The sequence below is a fragment of the Camelus bactrianus genome, chromosome X (genome assembly GCF_048773025.1).
Source record: "Camelus bactrianus isolate YW-2024 breed Bactrian camel chromosome X, ASM4877302v1, whole genome shotgun sequence".
Lineage (NCBI taxonomy): Eukaryota > Metazoa > Chordata > Mammalia > Artiodactyla > Camelidae > Camelus > Camelus bactrianus.
In genome coordinates, this window is record NC_133575.1 from 81,110,601 (window position 1) to 81,134,161 (window position 23,561).

At 38.5% G+C, this 23,561-nt stretch overlaps 1 protein-coding gene across 1 annotated transcript; it reads left to right on the forward strand.

Annotated features, from left to right (window-relative positions):
* The first annotated feature begins 14,990 nt into the window (after positions 1-14,990).
* Positions 14,991-16,590, forward strand: BEX4 (brain expressed X-linked 4). The gene is made up of 3 exons (XM_074358699.1): positions 14,991-15,148; positions 15,574-15,651; positions 15,997-16,590. The coding sequence occupies exon 3, from the start codon at positions 16,002-16,004 to the stop codon at positions 16,362-16,364; it is 363 nt and encodes a 120-aa protein (XP_074214800.1). The 5' UTR covers positions 14,991-15,148; positions 15,574-15,651; positions 15,997-16,001; the 3' UTR covers positions 16,365-16,590.
* Positions 16,591-23,561: the final 6,971 nt, after the last annotated feature.

The following is a 23,561-nucleotide window of genomic DNA, read 5'->3' on the forward strand; positions in this document are numbered from 1 at the left end:
CTGTGAGCCACTCTAGCAAATTAATCAAACCCAAGGAGGGAGCTGTGGGAACCTCTGATTTATCACCAGTCAGAAGCACAGGTATCAACCTGAAATTTCAATTGATAAACAGAGGGCAGTCTTTTGGAACTGAGCCTTTAACCTGTGGAATCTGCTGCTGTCTTTGGGTAGATAGTGTCAGAATTGAGTTAAATTATAGGACACCCAGCTGGTGTAGGAGAATTGCTTGTATATGTTGGTTGGGGGGGTAAGCCACAGATTGGAATTGAGTGCAAAATATTAAAAGCCAAATCTGGCAGAAGTAAGTGGAGAAATGGACAAATCCACCATCACAATGGGAAATTTTAACACACCTCACTGAGTAATGGATAAGACAGGCAGACAAAAAAAATCAATTAGATGATTTACTTAATTTACATAATTGACATGGAACAAAGCACGTAACGACTACACATGGAACTTTTCATAATAAGTCATAACCTGGGCCATAAAAGAAGCCTTGTGAAACTTCCATGAGTGTAATACAATCTACCTGGAATGGTTGATGTGAAGATTCAAGGTTAATGTTGTACTCTGCCCCTCTTCCACTTTCACATAAATCCCAAGAATGTTAATTTTCAACCCACCCACCCCCATCCATGTGACTCTCTCCATGCCCCAAACCCTGGATGTGAGAGGAGTGTATGACTCAGGTCTTTCCCCTCAACTAGGTGCCTCAAAATATGCCTGAGGTTTGCTTTAATCAGGTATGGTAAGATGACAGATTTGGAGATAACTTCCTTCAAAGAAGAGTTTATTGCATGGAGTTCCCAAGAGCAGGAGGCATGCCACAACATGCAAGGCCACATGAAGAAGCACCTGGGTTGGTCAGGAGGCAGATGGAGTGAGGAAAAAGCATGGGTCAAAGTCTTTATTCTGGTTTCATGGGAAGGAATGGGAGAGGCAGGATATACTGAGTAATCCTCGAATTAAATAGTTTGAATAATTTTCGTGGGCTCTGGTCCAGAAAGGTGGCCCTGTATATATAAATTATATACACAGCAAACTACAGTAATGGATGTCTCCAGGCCTGTGGCAAAATATAAAAATTATATATGTATTTCCGTGTTGTTTGAACTTGCCTCACAACCAGGATGTACTACTTATTTAATTATAATAAAATAACATCTAAAAACAGGAGGTGGGAATCTGGTCTTAAATTCATTTGCAAAATTTTTGTTGTACAGGGAGATTTACTTTTATGAAAATATGCCCATAACTAATCATGAAGTGGGGTGGGGCAAATTAGAAACTATCACATCATCCCAAATTTTACTGATCAGACAGGGACTGTCTTTCATGAGGCTCAGAGACTGCTCAGGTCATAGTAGTGGAAGCACAGGGTCTTGTGTCACATTTCACATCTAGAACGGTCCATCTGATGTGTTTAAGGGAACCCCCGGTCCTCCCTCATGCCCCCTTAATCAGCTGTCAACAGTAAGGTTCAATCTTCAATTCCAATTCTCATCACCAGGTGGTGTAGACCTCTATTTTCTAAATTTTCTCCAAGCATATAATACTTTTTTAGCAAGGAAAGAAAATCAAAGCAATAAACATTTTTGGTTTTTTAAATAGACTTTATTTTGTAGAGCAGTTTTAGGTTCAAGGCAAAATTGAGCAAAAAGTACAGAGAGTTTGGTATACCCCTTGCTCCCACACACAATCTCCTCCAGCTATCAATATTCTGCCTCTGAGTGCAACATTTGTTGCAATCCATAAACCTATTTTGACACATCCACTATCACCCAAAGTCCGTATTTTGTATTGTGAAAGTAAGAAACATGTAAAAAAATACTTTTTGCAACGCAAGTTCTGGAACTGGAATTATTAAATGAGCCTCTATCTCATATTCAATTAGAAAAAGGTTGGAGAGATGCATGATCACTGCTCCAAAATTAGTATTTCATTCATCCTTTCACTATGTATTTATGAGCAACCTCTATATGCCTGGCTCTGGCAACCTGCATTCATACTCCTACTTCACAGCTCTCTTTTCAGCCCTAAACTTGTCCACACAATGGCCTACTTAGTGGACCTGTTCCTTACAACTGCATGATCCTAGCAGGGTTTTCACAACAAATATGTTTACACAAACCCGACTGTGAGCCCTGGAAAGCGACTGCAGGTGAGTCAGTGTGCTAGTATAGAGTGAGAAAAATCATGGTTAAAATCCCTGTAATGCTTCTTACCAAGCTATGTCACCTTGAAAAGTGTACCTCTCCTCTCTGAACTTAGTAGACCTCACCTTTGCCAAGGACATAGGACTTGCAAAATTATCCAGCTGATTGCCTTCTCTGGCTATGACTCCCTTTGTTTCAGGAGCTGTTTTGTAAAAGAGACCCCAAATTTGCTTTGAATGACATGTGTTAACAATCACACAGCATGCTTAGACCAGTCCACTTGGTATGCCGCATGAGGTTCTTGGAGGTGAAAATACCCTGTATCATGTCCCTACAATTTTTAAGCGTCTTCCTGATGGATGAAGCAGAGATCTGATTTAGTAGCACTTGACTGACATCACAATTGAACAAGGTTTGCACATTCGTTCTTATTGGGGTACCTCCTCACCTACATACATTGGCCCAGCACTCAGGCACCATAATATGGCATGCAGCTGCAAAAGAAGCTGCATTTGTACCTGTTCTAAAACTCCAAGAACAGCATTGTGTCTCCTTTTAGTAATTATTAGCATCAGCCAAAATGTAAATTCTTGGGATTCCTGTCCAGCATGTAAGGAGCTTACAAATTGTCAGTTCAGTGCTCATGACAAGAAAAGAGCTGAACAAACTGAAAAGCAACAACTCCTCTTAGACTGATTAGACAATTGAGGTCACAGGGCAAACTACTACCCCCCAAAATTTAGAGAGACAGGCAGACAGGCAAATATAGAGGATCAGAGCTCACTAGAGCAGAACCCAGGAGCAAAACCCACTGCTACAGCTAGTACTGAGGTAGGAAAACATAAACTGTTATTGACAAATTACTGGAAGCTCAGTGTGGGCACATTTGAGAATGAAAAACTCCAGGAGTTCCCAATCTTAGGAAAAGCCCCTGAACTTTCATGAGTTTTAACTCCAGGATCCCCACCAGGTTATCACAGTCAATTCAGGGCACTTGTTGCCAGTATACCTGCCTTGCAAGAAATGTTTAAAAAGTTCTTCAGAGATAAAGAAAATGATATAGGTCAGAAACTTAGGTGTACATAAAGAAAGAAAGCACATTAGAGAAGGAATAAATGGAAGTAAAATAAATCTATTATTTTCTTTCTCTTAATTAAGCTAACGGATAATAGTTGTTTAAACTATTAATAGCAACAATGTATAGTATTTGGTGATTATAGCTTATTGGTCAGTTGAATGGATGACAGAAATGGTATAAGGAATGGAAGGGAGAATTTGGGAATACTCTATTACAAAATCATTTGGACTACTCCTTAAGTGATATTGTGTTATATGAATGTATGTATGTATGTATGTATGTATGTATGTATGTATAATGAGTTTCCAGGTATTATGTGCCTAAGCATGAAATGTCTGAGTCTTAGGATATGAATAAGCTCTACTTGAAATTATAAAGTTGTTCCTCCAAAATGTTTGCACCTTTTTAAACTGTCACCAGCAGTGGGTGGGAATTCTCATTTATACATCATGCTCTTAACAACAACAACAACAACAACAAAAAACAAAAAACAAAAAACAAAACCACAGACGAGAATTTTGATATTTAGAGAATTTAAAATAAGTCTTCCTAGCTGATACTCTGAAATATTGCTTTCTGTTGTTTTCATCTCCATTTCCCTAATTATGGATACAATTAATCACCTTTTCTGATGTTTATTGCTCTTTCTGCATTAAAGACATTAAGCTTTCACTGGTTAATGGCCTCATTCTTTTGTCGTGCTCTTCTTGAGAAAATACTATGTGCCAGTCAATGCTAGCCAAAATTGTCAGAGAAGGAGATGGGCTTTGAGCTCAATCATACAGGGGGAATAGGATTGTGAGCTGAAGTGAAACACACATACGGACATTCCTGGCTATGCAAAGGGAATGGAAGTGGAAACGTACCCAGTGTGCTTGGTGTACACAGCCAGGAGACAGTCTGATATGGCTGAAGTGCAGCTTACAAGGAGAGATGGGGTGGTTGATAAGGAACTATGGCTTACTTTGCATCATCCAAAAAACTACTAAGTGGCCATCTTTAGCTTTTATGAAAGAAAGGAAATTTAGCAATCCAGCAACTTCAGTTTGCAGAGAGGGTAATGAGACCCCAAAAGAGTAAGGTACATGGCCACCATGCATGTATTAGGCACCTAATGGGATCAAGGTATGCAAGCTCCAATCCACATTTCATCCCAGACTTCGTACATGAGCTCCAGTCTTGTGTATCCATCAGAAATCTTGAACTGAAAGAAGATAAATATTAGTACAAATCCCCTGTTAACTTGTACCACTCAGCACGGAATTCTTCTACCCAGAAGCATAAACTCATCCATTCCTCATCCTTGGAAGGCCACCATCTAAAAGAGAAGTCCAAGTGGGAAAGTGGTGAGACCATCGTCACTGGAGTCGGACAACCCTTGGTGAGAAGATCTCCTCAGCTTTTTACTAACTGTGGTAATTTGTTATGGTAGAACTGGCTGCCTGATGGAGTCCTGGAGAAAGACTGTCATATCATTTCCATTGGATTGAATGATCTCCAGTCGAGTCTAGGATAGGGGAAGAAAGTCTCCCCCTACCTACCCCTCTATTTCACAAGCTCTCCAGTTGTCTTATTTTCACTTATAGATTAACATCAGAAAAGTTTGTGAACTTTGATCTTGAGGTACAGAAGCTGATAAGTAAGCACAGTGTGATATTGACTTGGCTAAATAGAACACTGAAATGAGAGTCAGGGGTTTCCATTATAAAGGCACTTTGGAGAGGTCACTCCCTTCCACTAGCCTCATTCACTAAACAAGATAAAAGTATTGAGTTGTCCCAGCCACTCAGGAATGTTTACCCTCAGACTACCACGACAAAATCATCATCATCTTCTGGGTACAAAATACCCATCTGATGTTTTGTATGTTCAGTCACTTAATGAATAATTTACAGAAGTAAAAATAAAGGGATAACAAAGGGCAAGTAAATCAGAAAATTTAACAGGAATTTAAACATATCAAACCCAAATTTTATTCCTCACTTTCCTGGCTTTGACGATATGCATGCACAAAATAGACATCATCTTTCGAATGTAACTTACTCCTCATCAACTCTCATGCCTGAATCTGGAATACATCCATCTTGTAGATACTGATTCTTCACTTCTTCCTCATTTATATCCCCTGTAAGTTCTATCTTATCATTACTTTTTGTTCATCTTTTACTTATATCTTCAAAACAAAACTTTTCAAAACTTTGACAGCTCATAATTTCATTGAAAGAAGGACAGCCATCTCCTTTGCTCCATAATTGCAAAACATTTTCATTTTTAGATTAATGAACACCAATTAGAATGACCAGCCCTGTAACTTTTTTCACTTATACATGATCTATTTCCTTCTAATTACCTGATTTCAGTATTTGTCCACTTAGAAACTTACTGAAAATATTGGGCATATATTAAATATAAAATATAAAAGATGACAGAAAATTGTCCCATATCCTTTGAGCAAAATAGGATGTTTCTAGTTCTTGTCACAACATATTGTATGACAAGTGTCAAACTGAGAATACCATTTATCATTTTGGTCCTTTGAAGTACATTGCTCACCGATTGCTTTTTAAGTTTGAGAAAATTCCTCTAAGATACTGTCATTTGAAGAGTCATAGTTTTGAGATATCAATTTCACTAAAATGATGGCATGTAGAGTATTGCTTTCATTGTACTTTCATCTCCTGACCTGTCTAATAATTATAAAATGAATTCCTCTCTCAATTTCCTTCTGTATGGGAAGAATAGGGAGAAAACTCACCTGTGTTCGGTGAAAGCTGGATTAAATAAATGCAAAGATGGACTCGATTTCTTTTATACCTTCTTGAAAGATAGTGTAATACTCTGGAGAATGCAGTAGAAAAAAATAAATGGTCATGTGATATTGATTACTTGTTTTGGTATTGCCTCATTCTTAATGAAATCTATTCCATCATTCTTGCACTTTCTTTTTTTTTTTTTTTTTTTTAGTCTTTTAGTATAGCTGGGAATAATTAGCTAATAATAAAGTAACCCTTAGGATGATGAATAGCAAAATGTCTTAAGATATACAAAAAATAAGATCAATAAGATCCTGTACATTAATTTTACAAAAAAGTTCAATTGTCCCATGTCATGTGTGAAAGATAGAATGGGGTTTATTCTATTTAAAAATAAGAGAGAAATTTCTCCTTGTTCTTTGGAAGATTTCTAAGAAAGAATAGAAACCATAAAATAACAGTCCTTAAAAATACTTAGAAATGCTCAAAGAAAAGCTCAAAAACAAAAATTGGTCCCAGTGAAGCCTGATAGTTTTCCAAGAGTTAAATGAGATCCCATCTGGGAAAAACAATCTGAGGCCTAAGATGAACACTCTGCTTCCCAGTAATTATGCCAGCAGTCAAACTGAAGCTATTATAGAAATCTGCATGATAGACGGTATAGAAACAATTTCCCCTAGGAAAACAGCATTTTTAATGAAGTATAGTTGATTTACAATATTGTGTTAGTTTCAGATGTACAGCAAAGTGATTTGGTTATACATATGTATATATATGTATATTCTTTTTTTCAATGCTTTTCCATTATAGGTTATTACAAGATATTGAATGTGTTTCCCTGTGCTATACAGTAAATCCTTGTTGTTTATCTATTTTATGTATGGTAGTGTGTATCTGTTGATCCCATACTCCTAATTTATCCCTCCCCCACTTTCCCCTTTGGTGACCATAAGTTTGTTTTCTATGTCTCTGAGTCTGTTTCTGTTTTGTAAATCAGTTCATTTGTACTATTTTTTTAGATTCCACATAGAAGTGGTATCATATAATATTTATTTTTCTCTGTCTGACTTCATTTACTATAATAATCTCTAGGTCCATCCATGTTGCTAAGAATGGCATTATTTCATTCTTTTGTATGGTTGAGTAGTATTCCATTATATATATATACCACATCTTTATCCAATCAACTGCTGATGGACACTGAGGTTGCTTCCATGTCTTGGCTATTGTAAATAGCGCTGTTATGAATTTCGGGGTACATGCATATTTTCGAATTAGAGTTCTTATCTTTTCCAGATATGTGCCCAGGAGTGGGATTGCTGGATCATATGGTAATTCTATTTTTAATGTTTAAAGGAACCTCCATACTATTCTCCATAGTGGCTGCACCAATTTACATCCCCACCAACAGTGTAGGAGTGTTCCCTTTTCTCCATACCCGCTCCAGCATTTATTATTTGTAGACTTTTTGATGATGGCCATTGTGACTGGTGTGAGGTGATACCTCATTGTAGTTTTGATTCGCATTTCTCTTTAGTAATGTTGAACATCTTTTCATGTGCCTGTTGGCCATCTGTATATCTTCTTTGGAGAAATGTCTATTTAGATTTTCTGCGCATTTTCTGATTGGGTTGTTTGTTTTATACTGAGCTGCATGAGCTGGTTTTTTATTTTGGAAATTAAGCCCTTGTCAGTCACATCATTTGTAAATATTCTCTTTCAGTCTGTAGGTTGTCTTTTCATTTTGTTTTTGGTTTCCTTTGCTGTGCAAAAGCTTATACATTTGATTAGATTCCATTTGTTTACTCTTGCTTTTACTTATTTTGCCTTGGGAGACTTACCTAAGAAAATATCGTTACGATTTATGTCAGAGAATGAGGAAAACAGCATTTTAAAAGAATATGCATTGATCTAAGCATGAGGCACAGGCAGCTTTTATTACAATCATCCAGGGTCTTAAAACTGCAACTTCTGAGATCTTACCCCAGATCTGCTGAATCCTTTCCCTGGGATTTGAGGCTCAGGAATCTGTATTTTGAACAATTACCCTGGTAGCTTCTGATGTTTACTATAGTTTGAGAATTGCTGGAAAGATAATGTCCAAGATTTCTTTAAATATTTGATTACTGTGATCTCTGATTCCAATATCAGTTGGTTTCGCCACTTAACTTGAATTATCTGTTTTTGTTTGCTGAATGCTTGCACTTTGCTTGGCAGGTTGGCTGCAAGGCAACAAGATAGGAAAGGCCTCTCCCCTTATAGGGCTTACATTCTCTTTTGGATACACATAAAATAAAAACAACCAATGTAATTTCAGTGAGTGAAGAATGCCATGAAGAAAATAAAAGAGAGAAATGGGATCAAAAATAACATTTGCAGAGAGGGCAGTCAAGGATGTCCAGGGCCAACTAGTTTTACAACTTCAAAGACCATTGCTTAGACTACAGCATGCATGATGACCCCTGGAGCTGTGCCATGCTTTATCACTAGAGAAGGCCATGCTATGGACATGACTTTTCAGCTGAGACCTGGATGATGAGAGCGAGGTGTGTGTGTGTGTGTGTGTGTGTGTGTGTGTGTGTGTGTGTTTGAAGATATTTTGATATTAGCCTAAGGAACAGCACACTCTGAAGTGGGAGGGAGCATGACTTGTTTCAGAAAAAGACCAAAACCAATGTGGCTGGAGCCTGGTGGGAAAAGTGCGGACAGTTGTAGGAGACACAGCAGAAGGGAAGCTATTGTATGATATGGAGCAGTACTCAGGCCCAGCTGGCAATCTTACCACATTTCCATAGTCAGTATACTTTCTCCATATCTGAGACCACTGTGGCACAACATCTAGCCTCTGCACAAACCTTCGACATGCTTTCACACCTCAACATTCTCAACTGCTCTTTCGACTTCTTGCTTCCTTAGAAAAGTAGATGCTATCACAGAAGAGATTGTCTCTATGCTCCCACCACCAAACCTATCAATTTACCTGCCTCAGCACCCATGCTCCCTATTTCCCCTGCTGTGACAAATCTTAAGGTAGCCCCGTCTCATTGCAGTGGATCACCCACTCCAAGACCCTGATTGTGTAATTATCCCCATTGTCCCTTGCACCAGCAATATTCTTCTTTCTACTAGATGAGTGAACATATGCATGAAGAAGCAGATGAACTCACGAAAGACTTGAGAATTGGATGGGGGGGGTAAAGAGGGAGGTGTTAGTGTGTTCCTCAGATGTTTCACCTAATTATCTGTGTCATAGGTAGTGATATTAACTGGGATGGGCAACACATGATGGATGATTTCTAGAGGGAACACATGGGCCATCCTGATTTCTCAATACTTTTGTATACCCAAGGGGAAAATGTTAAGAATGCAGCAAGATATTTAGATTAGAAACTGAGCTAGAGAGAGAAATGCCAAAAACATATGTGGGTGGATGGTAATTAAAGATATTCAAGTATAGATTATATGGCTGCCTAAGAAGAGAATGTGGCAAGAAAGGGAAAGATGGCCAAAAATGGACAAGAAAGAACTCCCAATATATGAACTTCAAGAGTCTTCAGTGAGTACATGGCAGAACCCAGAATTAACAGCCAGGCTGTTTGTCTCCTAATTCAGCTGTGAACTTTCCTCCATAGGATGCTACCCCTGGGAAGAACCTCTTTAAGGTAGGCTCAGCCTTGGGTTTGACAGCCTCAAATAGAATCCTGTGGAGTAACTGTTTATGGGTTCTACCCACTCTGGACAAGTAACTTTCCCACTTCGTTGGACTTATCCCTCCTTTTGTAATGCTCTGCTCCTCTCTGCATACAACCCACTAGGATGTAAGCTCCTTAAGCACTTGGGCACTATCCTGTTCATCACTATGTCCTCCTATCCCAGGGAAGATGAACACATCCTAAATGCCCAATATGGAGGTCTTGTTGAATACGCAAATATGACAGAGTACATAGACACATCAGAACACCATGCAGTCATTTAAGATAAAGGTATAATTTTATACATGGCGCTGTGGAATTAGGTCTTAGATATATCATTATGTAAAGCAAATGCAAAGGGCATAGCAGTGTGTGTAGTATTTGTCTGTCTTCTCATTCTGATGCTGTGGAAAATGTACTAGTTAGGCAGAGCAGAAGTATTCCAGTTCTGGCTGCCAGGCATGTGAGTGAGCCACTCTGGATATTCCATCAACTGAGCCTCCAGATTGCTACATTAACAAACAAAACCATAGGAACAGAAAAATTGCTCTGCTGAGCTCAGTCAACCCACAGAATCGTGAAAGATATTAATGTATGGTCTTATTTAAAGCTACCCCAAACTTTGTTGTGGTTTGTTATGTGGCAATAGGTAACTGAAACACCCTCGTTTAATGTTGACATTTTAGACACTCAAGTCAACGAGCCCAGCTGAGCTCCCTGCCAACAGTCAGCATCCACTGCCAGGAAAGCCAAATGATTCTAGTCTTCAGATGCTCAAAACTCCAGCTGCGATTTAACTCCAACTTCATAAGAGATGCCATGGGAGAAACACCCAGCTGACCCAGTCAATCCACAAAGCTCCAAGAGATGATTATGGAGATGATGATGATAACAACAGTAATAATAAATTGTTGTTTTAAGCTCCGAATTTGGGGCTTTGTTTGATATGCAGCAGTAGATAACCAGCATGATATAGAACGTGAAACAAATTAGTGTGTAGACTTAAAAGTTTTTACTAAGCATATACTAAAACACACATATCATATGTTTCTATGTTTAGTGAAATCACATGATGTATACTGATCTGAAACATTTTTCACTTAAAAATAAGTCTTGGCTATAGTTTTTTTATCACTGAATATACAGCTACCTCTTGCTCTGAAATGTATGAAGATTATTCCATTATATTTTCAAGTATTCACATGAGATAAACATAACTGAGTCCACCTCCCTTTCTATTCACTCTGTCCTCTCCCCAGATGTAACCACACTCCTGAGCTGATGTATATCTTACCACATATATTTCTATACTTCTATTATATATATATACACACACTATATTTAAAATAAATAATACTGAAATATGTTATATAATATAAAATGTGGTATTATATATAAAATATTTTAAAGTATATAAAATTATTTTTGGACATGTAAAAATGTTTACATTGTCAAAGAAATTGACAAAAAATAGTCTGCTTTTCTCATGTAATATTATGTTTAATATTCACACATATTGCTATAGAGAGATGTAGGTAGGTCATTCATTTTAACTGTGCATAGTGTTCTGTTGTGTACATGCCCCAGAATTCTTTATTTCCTTATTAGTGATATTTCTTTATTAATAGTACTTCCATGCATCTTGGTTTATGGATTACATTATTATTTCCCACCTTGTCATTCTTGTCCAAGTCACCAATTCTTTTGGCTCCTGTCTGACATTCCCACCTCATTGTGTATATCTTCTTTTAAGGGAGATGATAATTATTAGTAGTAACATATCTGAATAGTGCTTATAATTTACAAGCATCTTTATGTATATTATGTCATACAATCTTTTCAAAAGCTATTAAACTGGACTTGAGAGAAATTAAGTGGCTTGTTCAGGTTCACAGAGATAGTGGCAGAGTTCTAGACTCAAGTTTAGGTTATTTTCCAAGTCATGCTTTGCCTATTAGGGGACAAGGAAGAATGCTGAAGGATATATGATAACTATATCTCAGGCATTTGTGATATGGAGAATTGAACTGAGAAGCTTACTTGTGTAATGAAAAATATACCGAATTCAGAGTTACGAAACTTGCCTTTCAGGCTCTTCTCTACAGTTTTGGCTGGAAAATAAAGTTGATGTTTATACAAAGTCAGCTAGTCATTAATAACATCCTCACTCCCAAAGTCTATGTGGTGTATTTCAAGTGGTAGAGCTCTGAGTTTTTATATACAAATCCTTCTTTCATTTTGGGTGTTGGTAATTTCTGGATAACTCCAGAATCTGGCTCATGGAGCAAGCATGTTTGTATAATGTGCTGGTTTCCATGTGATTGGGAGATGTTGTTGCAACACAAATGGTTTTTTTAAATGTTGCCAGGGCTAAGTTTATTCCCAAATGATGTCTTATGATCATTTTGGATCTTTTGTGATATGTAGTTATTTTTTTCACTCATTTTTTTTCCTGATTATTTTTGAGAGATTTGAGGGATGAATTGTTCCTCTGAGCAGACATGATAAGAGCATGAGGTAAAAGGAAAAAAAAAAGTGTACTACTCACATTTTTAAACTTAAAATTTCTTTTGAACAGAAATCATTTTTCTAATTGAGAAGCACTCAAACAGTACCCAAATACTTACTACTCACAAGGGCAACAAAACTTAGCTTTTGGTATTTATCTATCATTTTTAACCTTGTACAAAACTTTTAAACATATTTAGAATTAAGAAATTTCCACAGCTGTATTCCAGAAAGAATGTTTTTTAATCAAGTCAAATATGTCAAATGTTATTTGTGACAAAATATTAAGCATTGTAAGTAATCAAATATTCTATTTAAAAATTCATAGAAGAAAGCAAGCATAATATTGTACTGCTCTCTTGGGATAATTGTGAAAAATAACTGTACATTGACATTACATTGTAGAGAATTTAAAAACATATAGAGAGAAGGTATCTCCAAAAATGGCAGAGTAAGAAACCCAAAGTTTCCATGCCAAAAACTGTCAGAATAAACGTTTGCTGAACTCTGGAATCTAATTTTAAAAACTACAACAAGCAGGGGGAAACTTGTTGAAGAGAGAGGCTCTTGCACTGCAGTAAGAAAGTGCTGTGGTGTTTTAAATTGCCAGCCCACCATCCTGAACACCCCAAATCAGCTGGTGAAAGTTGCCAGTACCAGAAGGTGCTTGATGGATTTTATTCTCAATGAATTGTGGCTATGGGTCTCAACCCATCAGGCAGATTCTCCTCAAGGATAGACACAAATGTCCCTCTTTGTTTTGCCTGACTCAGAGCCTTCCCAAGGAGTGGAGTGGTTTTTGCCAAAAGCATTGAAAGGCTCAGATATTAGCCACAGCAGCCTGGAGCAAAGGACAACACTCAGAACAAACAATAAACATAATGAAAAGCCTGGGAGGAAGAGGCTGTGAAAGGAGATACATGGGGGAATACGGGCTTTTAAAGGTTCCCCAGTATACAGGGGGATTGAGACATCAACACATATACCAAGGATGGGATGCATTTGCTTTAAAGGCCTGAAGAGACCCAAAGCTTTCACCTCTGGCTGCCTTTCAGATTCTGGGCAAATAGAAAGTGAAAACTAAGGCAGAGTTGTAAATGGCCTGGTTAAGCGTTGAGTTGTCAAAACCAGCTGACTGCTAATCTTAGGCAACACAGACTTCAGTGGACACACATGATAAATAATACAGAGTTTACAAAAATAGTTTAGAAAGATCACTAAACAAACAATCAACCACAAACCACAACAGCCCCCAACAACAAATCCCAGGGAGAGGGAAGAGTATGATTTCCAGAGGTGCCACATAATAATATTCAAAATGTCCAGCTTCAACAACAAAAAATTATGAGGCATGCAAATAAAGTATGGTTTATTCACAGGAAAAAAGAAATTAAGAGAAGCTGCCCCTGAGGAAGCCCAGAGATTGGGCTTACTAGAAAAAAACTTCAACTACTGTTAATATGCTCAAAGAGCTAAAGGAAATAAATCATGGACAAAGAACTAAAATAAACCAGGAGAATGATGTCTTCCCAAATAGAGGATATCAATAAACAGGAAGAAATTATAAAAAGGAACCAACAGAAATTCTGGAGCTGAAAGGTACCATACCATCAGATGTAAACAGGCAGAAGAAAGAATCAGGGAACTTTAAGGTAAGTCTATTGAAATTATGCAGTCTGAAGAGCAGAAAGAAAAAGCAGAAATAGAGAAAGAAAAAAGGTTATTTGAAGAAATGATTGGTAAACCTATGAAATCTAAGGAAAATCACAAATACACACAAAGTAGAAGCTCAACAAACTCCAAGCAGAGTACATTCACCAAGACACATTACAATCAAATTATCAAAGCCAAAGACAGAGTATCCTGAAAGTAGCATTAGGTATAAGGTTTTATTTGGATCCTGGTCCAAACAAACTGTTAAAAAAAAAACTAACAGAATTGGGAGTTTGAACACCAATTACACATAAAATGATATTAAGGGATGATTAATTGTTAGGTGTGATAATGGTATTGTGATTATACATAAAAAATTATAGATGTTTACTTTGAAATACTTATTCAGAAAACGATATTATGTCTGGGATTTGCTTCAAAAATAATCTCTAAGGATGGGAAGTGTATAAGGCTATAGATGAAATAAGACTGGCTATGAGTTGTTCTCTGTGTACATTGGGTGATGAATGTATTGACTTTCATTATACTATTCTATTTTTGCATATGTTTGAAATTTTCAGTAGTAAAAGTTACAGTTAATGTAAACTATAAAGAGAAGGAATTTTTAACCAAAAAAAGAACAAAACAGAAAAGTGTTAAGAAGAATTAGAAACAATTCCGTCTCTTTGATTCATTTCCTGGTCCCCTCCTCCCATGCATTTGTGTATAGAGAAAACGGTGGGCATTGCTAGCAAGAAAGACAACAGCTTGGAAGTGGGGTGGGCGTGGCACTTTGCTCATGATAGATATTCTTGCATTAATTTTTTTTTTTTGAATATTGCATAAAATGCGACTTCTGTAAGGGGGTTTTGCATCCCCTTAAATTTTGCTCCTGAAACCTGGCAGGTGAGGGTTGTACCCTGGGAGCAGAGGAGGGGAAAGACAAGTCCCCAGAGAAGTGGGAACGGCTAACGGCCCTCCGAGAAGATACTGCCTTTCCGTGGCAGGCAGAGAAAAGCCCGGGAACCCACGAGGCCTGCCGGTGCCCTGAGAAGGGACCCGGGTGCCGGGGAGGTAGGGGGGGCGAGTGGGGGCAGGCGGGGGGGGGCGGGCGGGGGCAGGCGGGGGCGTGGCCGCTCGCGGTGACGAAGGCCCCACGTGACTGGCCGGCGCCGACTCGCACGCCCCTCACTATAGCCTCAGAGCTGACCGTCACTCGCTCCCTATTCGGTCACTGCTCCCGGTGGCCCTGAGGGAGTGCGGGCCGGGGGCGGCCCCCAAGAGTAGGAGGCGGAGAGGCAGCAGGTAAGGGACCTGGAGGGGGTCCCCGGGAAGGGTCCCCGGAGGTGGCGCGGGCGAACGGACGCGGCTCGCGGACCGTCCCCCGGGGTCCGGCTGCCCCGGGGCGGAGACCGCAGCCCCCACGGCCCCGGCGGCCTGGCGTTCGGCCGCAGAAAGCCGTAGGCCTGCCCGGGGGTGGGGGCGGGCTGGACGGCCCTGCGGCGACGACCCCTCGCGAACACCTGCCTCCCGCTGCACCGCGAGCCTTTCCGACACCCCCGCCCCGCCCCCGTTCTTCTCGGTGGGGAAAATGGTGGTCGGAGTCGGGGTTGGGGGTGGCCGAGGGTGGGGGCGCGGGCGGCCCGGGTTGGGGGCGCACGGCCGGGAGGGGGCCGAGCTCCCGGCTGCGGCAGCCCCCTGCCCTACCCTCCGACCCCGGCCCTCTGCAGGTCTGCGGGCCTAAGTGTCGCGGCGGCGCACTCGTGGCGAGCATCGGGAGAAGCAGGAGACAGCAAGGATAGGCCCAGGTCGGTGCGGGGGACAGCGGGGGAAGGAGGGGGTAGGGAACGGGTGGAAAACCCCGAGACCCCAAATGCTGCCCCCACCCAACCCCGTCCTCCATTTTGGTGCCTGCAGAGGCCTGGGCATGGATCGGCAGGGAAAATGGTGGGTTTTGGGTGAGGGAGGGGGGAGAGCTCGGACTGTCGGCCCCCTACCGGGCGTAGGGAGCCTCTCAGGTGGGAAAATGAAAATGTGAAAAGCCGTTGACATCCGGGGCTCCTTATCTTGAGAAGTGCGTAGTAGGGCCTCTGTCCTCGGTGCTGATCGGTCCACCAAGAAAATAGTCCCTTCTCTTGTCTGTTGTCTCCTAGGAGCGATGGCGTCCAAAAAGGAACAAGCAGTAAAAAATCTCAGCATGGAAAATGCCCCACAAGAAAACGAAGGAGAGGAACAGGCCCCTTTGCAGAATGGAGAGGAATCACGCGATTTGGGAGGGGGAGAAGGCCAGAAGCCTGGAGGAAATGTCAGGCTGGGGCGAGTTAGGCGCCTTGTCCCCAGTTTTCGATGGGCCATACCCAACAAGCATGTTGAGCACAATGAAGTGAGAGATAATGTAGGAAAGTCTGTAGGGCAGATGGTGGAGATCAAGAGAAAGACCAGGAAGCAACAAATGAAGCATCATGTGCGCTTCCAAACTCCTGAACCTGACAATCATTATGACTTTTGCCTTATACCTTGAATCTTAAGGCTTTCCCTGAGGTGAATAATGTGGCCTCTGCTCTACATGCTTGTAGTTTTGTGATTTACTTTTTCTGTAAACCTTTTGATGTTTCCACTTACCAGTTTCTAATCGAATATTGTTTTGTCTCAGCGAAAAACTTTCTGTCCAGCAGGGCAATTTCGTCCAGTTATGGGAAAAAAATTCATTTCATAATATGAAATTAATAAAGCAGTTTAAAAAGCAATCTTCCTCTTCCATCTCATTCTTTATTTTTTGTTAATGTTACCTTTCTTCTCCTACCTACCTGGACTCAAAATCTCAATTGTCTTTGACTAGTTTCTCTTGTCCTCAACCAATTAGGAAGGATCATATTCATGATTCAATATCTAATATCACTCTAAGAATGCATGTCCTAGTTTTTTCAAGGAGTGTGAGTCCACCATCGGCATAAAAACACTTTGATGGGGGAGCTTTTTGAGAATGTAGGACCTCTGGCTCCTATCCTCCAGACCCACAGAGTGGGACTCCAGAATCTCCACGTTTTAGTAAGATCTCCAGGTAATTCTAGTGTACATCAAAATCTGAGGACACTATTGTATGTATGTATGTTAGGTATCTGTGTACATGTGTGTATGTCATTGTGTGTATATATATTCCATGTACATATGTGGGTATCGTGTCATACTACATGTCAACAAAGTAAGTAGAAAAACAAGATGAATACTTTCCGAATTCAGTGGGCAAAAGCATTAATAAAAGTACAAGATCTTAAAATAGACTGATTTATTGTAAGAGTAGTAGGGACAGTGGCAGATGAGGGTACTGGAGTTTAGAGATGCTAAGTACTAAGGGTACCCTCTATTGTATATTTTAGGAGGGAGCATCTGACCTTGGCCATTTCTTATAGGACTTTGTAATCTGGAGATGGATAATATTTGACTTGTTACTGATAAACTGAGGAAGATCAAAGAGAGACTCAGCAAGACAAGTTGTTTTCTCTATTTCCAATGCAGACACTTTGATTTTTAGAATACAGCAGAAAGAAATCTTAAAGATCCTTCAATCCAGTGTTCTTCAAAGTGAGAATTACCACCCATTATGGCTATTGAAGTCAGTTTTGTGGGTTACAACAAGCAATTTAGAAAACAAAAAGTTCATCTCCCATGAGTAGTGTCAAGAATTATTTTGAGAAAATTGTTTCTGTTCTACATGTAAGAGATAGTCACCTTATAAGATGTATTTATAACAGTAGGTCACAGGGTAAAAAATTGAAAGTCACTTCTGTCCAGACTTCATTTCACAGATGAAGAAACTAGGTAGGAAAGTGATTTTTTTCAAGGTCACACAGTCAGTGGTAAAGCTGGGACCACAGTTCCCAGTTCAGAGTGCTTGTCATCTCACCACGGTGCCTTTATAAGGCATGATTTGGAAAATTTTGCAGAGTGTATTGATTGCCAGTGGTGTGTATGAACAAACATGTACAGCTTATACAAAATCACTGTTTATTTGATGTTCACACTTCAGTCATCAGAGTCCCTACATGTTCAGTTAAGAAACATGTTTAAGGAGAACTCTGCCCCTTAATATTTTGAGACAGGAATGATCTTTCATTTTTTGTCTAGAGGAACGGGATGATAGGAGAGTCTGATCTGAAAATGCATGGTGGTGTGAACACATAGGCACTTCATAAAGGCTGGCTGATTGAGTGTTTTTCATGAATGGCCTTTCAGTTCCTCTGAAAATCAATACTGTGCCTTCTACAGCAATCCTAGATTTCCTGAGGTAGCCTCAATTGAAAAAATCCGGGAATGAAATCCGAGCTTGATTGGTAGAAGGAGAACTGAAGGAAGCCTCGCCAAGGTTTCTGGGGGATGGTGGGGATGAGAACAGACTTTCTGGAAGGGCCAATGTTGGGTTCAGAATATGGTTTTTTGGCGAACTGAAATAAATCCCATCCCCTTGGTGTTTCTGAGGGAGTGGGATGATGAGGTCAGAGCTCTCTAGAAGTGGTAAAGTTCAGAGAACAAGGTCATAATGTGATTGCTGAAGGAGAACCAAATTAAGACCCCTCTCTGGGGAGTTTCTCTGATGGTCGGGGATGAGTACAGAACTTTGGAGAAGCAGTAAAGTTCAGGAACCATGATCAGAACATGCGTGTTGAAGGCAAACTGAAGGACGCGCCGTTTCCTGGATGTTTCTGTAAGGGTGGAGGAGTGAGGACAGAACGTTCTGGAAGAAAGTAAAAGGGAGCCGAGTCAGTAGATGATTGATGGAGAACTGAGTTACCACATGAATGCTTCCATCAATTTATACATCCCATAGGAGAGTCAACTTTCCTGATAATGGTGAACAGTACAGTCTGACTTTTTAAGATTATAATAAAGAGCTATCAGTGGGCATGTGCCAAAAGAAGCCTGCAAGAAAATAAAATGAATCTCTTAAAAGAAAAATAGGTCAACCAGGAGCAACAAAATGGACTCATATTCATCCCTATCAGTCATTTATAGTTTCATTTTTGTGAATTTTTAGTATCTTGAGGATAATATGTATATTTTTACACATTTTGAAGCAAAGGTTGGGATAGAAGCTTAGTAAATAAGGAGAAAAAGAGGAATCTCTAAGAAGGGCCTTTCAGTAGCATATGCTGTTTTCTTCAAGTTACAGAAAATGGAAATATCACTCAGGGAGTCTTTAAAGAGGCCAGCAAAGGGGAAAAAATGAACTTACAATGGAAAAAGCAAAAACAAACAAAATGTCATGAGAGCAAAACAACAAAACAGGTTATCACTTTCATCCTTTTCTGTTAGTACCTACATGTGAGTAATTATTGTAGCTTTATTAAGGTATAAAGTTTTAAAAGTACCTGAAGTATTCAATTTGATACATAAATTTAGGCTAATGAAACCATGATCACAATCAAAATAGCAAACACTTCCATCACCTCCAAAACTTTCTTTCACCCCATTTGTAATCCATCCCTCCTTTCATCCCCAATCCCACACAATTTCTGATTGTTTTCTGTCACTGTAGTTTTCATTTTATAGTATTTTTAAATATAGAATGAATCATAGAGCATATACTCTTTTATTTTTATCTGGCCTCATTCATTAAATGTAAAGATTTTGCTTGTAATACTCTTTTTTATTCCTTTCTATTGGTGAGCAGTATTACATGATATGGTGAATGTTTATCCATTCATCTGCTGATGGACATTTAGGTACTTCCCAATTTTTCAGTATTACAAATAAAGCTGATATGAACATGCCCATACAATGTTTTGTGTAGATATAGGTTTTCATTTTTTTTTTCAGGTAAATACCTAGGAATGGAATGACTATGTTGTATAGGAGTTGTCAGCTTAATTTTTAAGAAACTGTCAAACTGTTTTTCAAGGTGATTTCACCATTTTACATTTCCATCAGTAGAGTTTTGGAGTTCCAATGTCTTCTCATTCTCACCAGCACTTAGTATGGTCAAGATTTTTTTGTCAATATTTTAAAATGTTAACCATTATAAAGGGTGTGTAGTAGTATCTTGTGGTTTTAATTTTCATTTCTCTGGTGACTAGTGATGTTCAGCATATTTTCACTATTCATATATCTTTTTTTGTGGAACAATTTGTCCAAATATTTTGCTCATTTTAAAATTTGGATGTTTGTCCTCATTATTGAGTTGCAAGAGTTCTTTATAAATTCTACAATCAATTTCTTTTACATATCTGTTGTGAATTTTTTTCACTGTCTTGGTTGGCGTTATTCATTTATTTAATGGTTTCTTTCAAAGAGCAAGTTTTAAATTTTTATGAGGTCTATTTAATCCACTTTTTCTTTTATAATTGTGTTCTATTTAACAAATGTGCTACCTAATCCAAGGTTATGAAGATTTTCTCCTATATTTTCTTTTAACAGTTTTATAGTTTTATGCTTTTCATTTTGGTCCATGAACCATTTCAAATTAGTTTTTATGTACAGTGTGAAGTAAACTCTGTTGTTCATTTGTTCCATATTGATATCCAATTAATACAACACCATTTATTGAAAAGACCTTCCTTTCTTCATTGCATATCCTTTCTACCTTTGTCAAAAATCAAGTACTCATGTACATGTAGATTTGTTTCTGTACTCTCTATTCTGTTCCATTGATCTACACGTCTATCTTTTCACCAATATTAAACTGTCTTGATTACTATAGCCTTACACTAAGTTTTGAAATTAGGTAGGGAAAGTTCTGCAACTTTATTCTTCTCTACTAAAATTACTGTGGATATTCTAGATCGTTTGAATTTTCATATACATTTTATAATCAGTCAGTTATCTATTTTTTAAGCTTGCAGGAATTTTTATTGGGTTTGCTTTGAATCTGTAGATCAACTTGATGAGAATAGCTATATTAACAGAGTCTTTGAACACATGAACATGGTGTAAACTTCCGTTTATTCAGATCTCATTAAATTCTCTCACACAGTGTTTTGTAGTTGTCATTGTTGGGATCGTGGATATATTTTGTTAGATTTACTCCTAAGTATTGTAAGTTCAGTTCCAGGTCAGCAATAAAGCACAATAAAGTGAGTCACACAAATTTTTTGGTTTCCCAGTGCATATAAATGTTATGTTTATACTATACTATAGTCTATTAAGTGTGTAATAGCATTATATCTTAAAAATATATATACATACCTTAATGTAAAAAGACATTATTGCTAAAAAATGTGAAAATAATTAAAATGGTAACATCAAAGATCACTGATCATGGATCACCATAACAAATATAATAACAATGAAAAAGTTTGAAATATTGCAAGAGTTACAAAATGTAATACAGAGACACAATGTGAGTAAATGCTGTTGGAAGAATGGCACCAATAGACTTGCTCAGTGCAAAGTTGTCACAAACCTTGTATTTGTAAAAAAAAATGCAATAAAGTGAAGCACAAAAAAGTGAGATATGCCTGTAGTATACAGCAAATCAAAAAAATAAGGGAGAGAGATGAGTATAGCTCAGTGGTAGAGTGCGTGCTTAGCAGACATGAAGTCCTGGGCTCAATCCCCAGTACCTCCTTAAAATTTTTTTAATTAAAAAAATAATAATAATGGAGACTTCTAATTAAATTTTGCAAATTGACTACAAGTTCTTTTGTCTTCCCTTCTTTGTGAGAGTTCACAAGAATTAAGTAAACCAATAATCTGTTTTTAACTTTTTATTTTGGAATAATTTTATATTCACAGCAGAGTTGCAAAGATAGTACAAGAATTCCTGCATACCTTTCATCCAGATTTCCCTAATATTAACATACTTCACCCAGTAAAATAAAAGAATTAACATTAGTTCAGTATTATTAACTAAGGTAGACACTTTATACAAATGTCCACATGTTTTCCCCAAAGTCCTTTTTCTCATCCTAAGATTCAATCCAGAAACCCGATTGTATTTAGTCATCATGTCTCCTTATTCTGCTACATTCTCCAACAGTTGCTTACTCTTTTATCTTTCCTTAATGACCTTGACACTTTTTGAAGATTACTGGTCAGCTACTTTGTAAGATGTCCCACAATTTGGTCTTGTCTGGTTTTTTCTTATCTTTACTGAGAATGCTATGGGATTTAGGGAAGAATACCACAGAGTTGATAGCCCCTTTTCATTACTCATATCAGTGATATATCAACATGACTTATGAGTGGTCATGTTAACTTTGATCTTTTAGCTAAGGTGGTGTCTGCCAAGTTTTTCTTCTGTAAGATTCTCTTTCTCCAATTCTACACTCTATTTCTTAGAAATGAGTCACCTAGTCCATCCCACACTCAATAAAAGGAGAATTAAGCTTCATCTCTTGGAGGAGTAAGTATCAAAGAGTTTATGGGTATATGTGTTTTTTTAATGGCCATAACAATTAATTAAAATTTATAGGTGAAGTACTTTGAAGCTATGCAGATATCCTGTTTCTCCTTAAAATTTTACCCATTAAGTTTAGCATTCATCAGTGGATCCTACCTGCCGCAAAGGACTACTTTGGTGTTCTAATGATGATTTTCTATGCCCCTCATACTGTCTACGTTTATTACTTGGAATTATTCTGCAAGTTCTACCTTATTTATTTATTTAATAATTAATTTATATTAGTATGGATATTTTTATTCTTTGGTATATAATCCAATAATATTTTATTTTTCTCAAATTCATCCAGTTTTGGCTTTTAGAAACTCTTTGGTGTTGGCTCATGTCACCTTGACATGCCCAATGTATTAGGCAGACTTTTAAAGATATTCCTGATTCCTGTTTTTGCTTATTCAATAAAATGCTAATCTAGGTATTGCTGTAAGGGGATTTTTTTCAGATGTAATTTAACACTCAATCTGTTGACTTTAATATTGGGAGATTATCCTAGATTATCCTGATCTGCCAAGTAAAATCACATGCACCATTTAAGCATAGAAATTTCTCCAGCAGGTGGCAGTAGAGGAAGGCAGAAAAGAAAAAAGTGGAGATGGGGACATTCAAAGCAGGAGATGGATTCAATTTGTCATTACCAGCTTTGTAAATGGAGGTGGCCAGGAGTTAAGGAATGAAGGGGGTCTCTAGACGCTGAAAACAAACCTCAGCCAACAGCCAGCAAGGAAACAGAGACCCCAGTCCTACAACTGCATGAACTGAATTCAGCCAACAACCTAAATGAGCTTGGAAGCAGGTTTTTTCTCAGAACTTCCAGATAAGAGCCCAAACTGGTTGACACCCTGATTTCATCTTTTTGAGATGCCAAGCAAGGAACCCAGGTGAGCCCACCTGCACTTCTGTTTTAAGTCACTACCTTGGTGGTTATTTGTTATGCAGCAACAGAAAACTAATACACTTGCATATTCTTTTTAAAGCCCTTCTTTACTGTCTAGTACTACAAGATGTTCCATGTTCATTTTCTACTTTCCCTACCCTGAGCCTGGGATCAACTATTTCTCCAAGAAGCCATAGTTCCTTTTATTAGAAAATCATATTTAGAAACCAAGATCTGGGTCCTATGTGTGTGCCTTGCTCATGGGGCAGCATTGTGTCTAGGCCTTTTCAGAGGACAGAACTAGTAAATATATGTATCTATAGTACTCTGTGTATACATACACACACATGTATGTGTTCATATTGCTATCTCTGACACTAAATCCTTTCTTCTTTGCAACTTCTTTCTCTGACAGTGAGAAACTTGGCTCCCACTACCTACAATATATTAAC

Excerpts from the sequence above, each read along its gene's own strand:
- BEX4 (XM_074358699.1), top strand. The coding sequence starts at position 16,002 with ATGGCGTCCAAAAAGGAACAAGCAGTAAAAAATCTCAGCATGGAAAAT.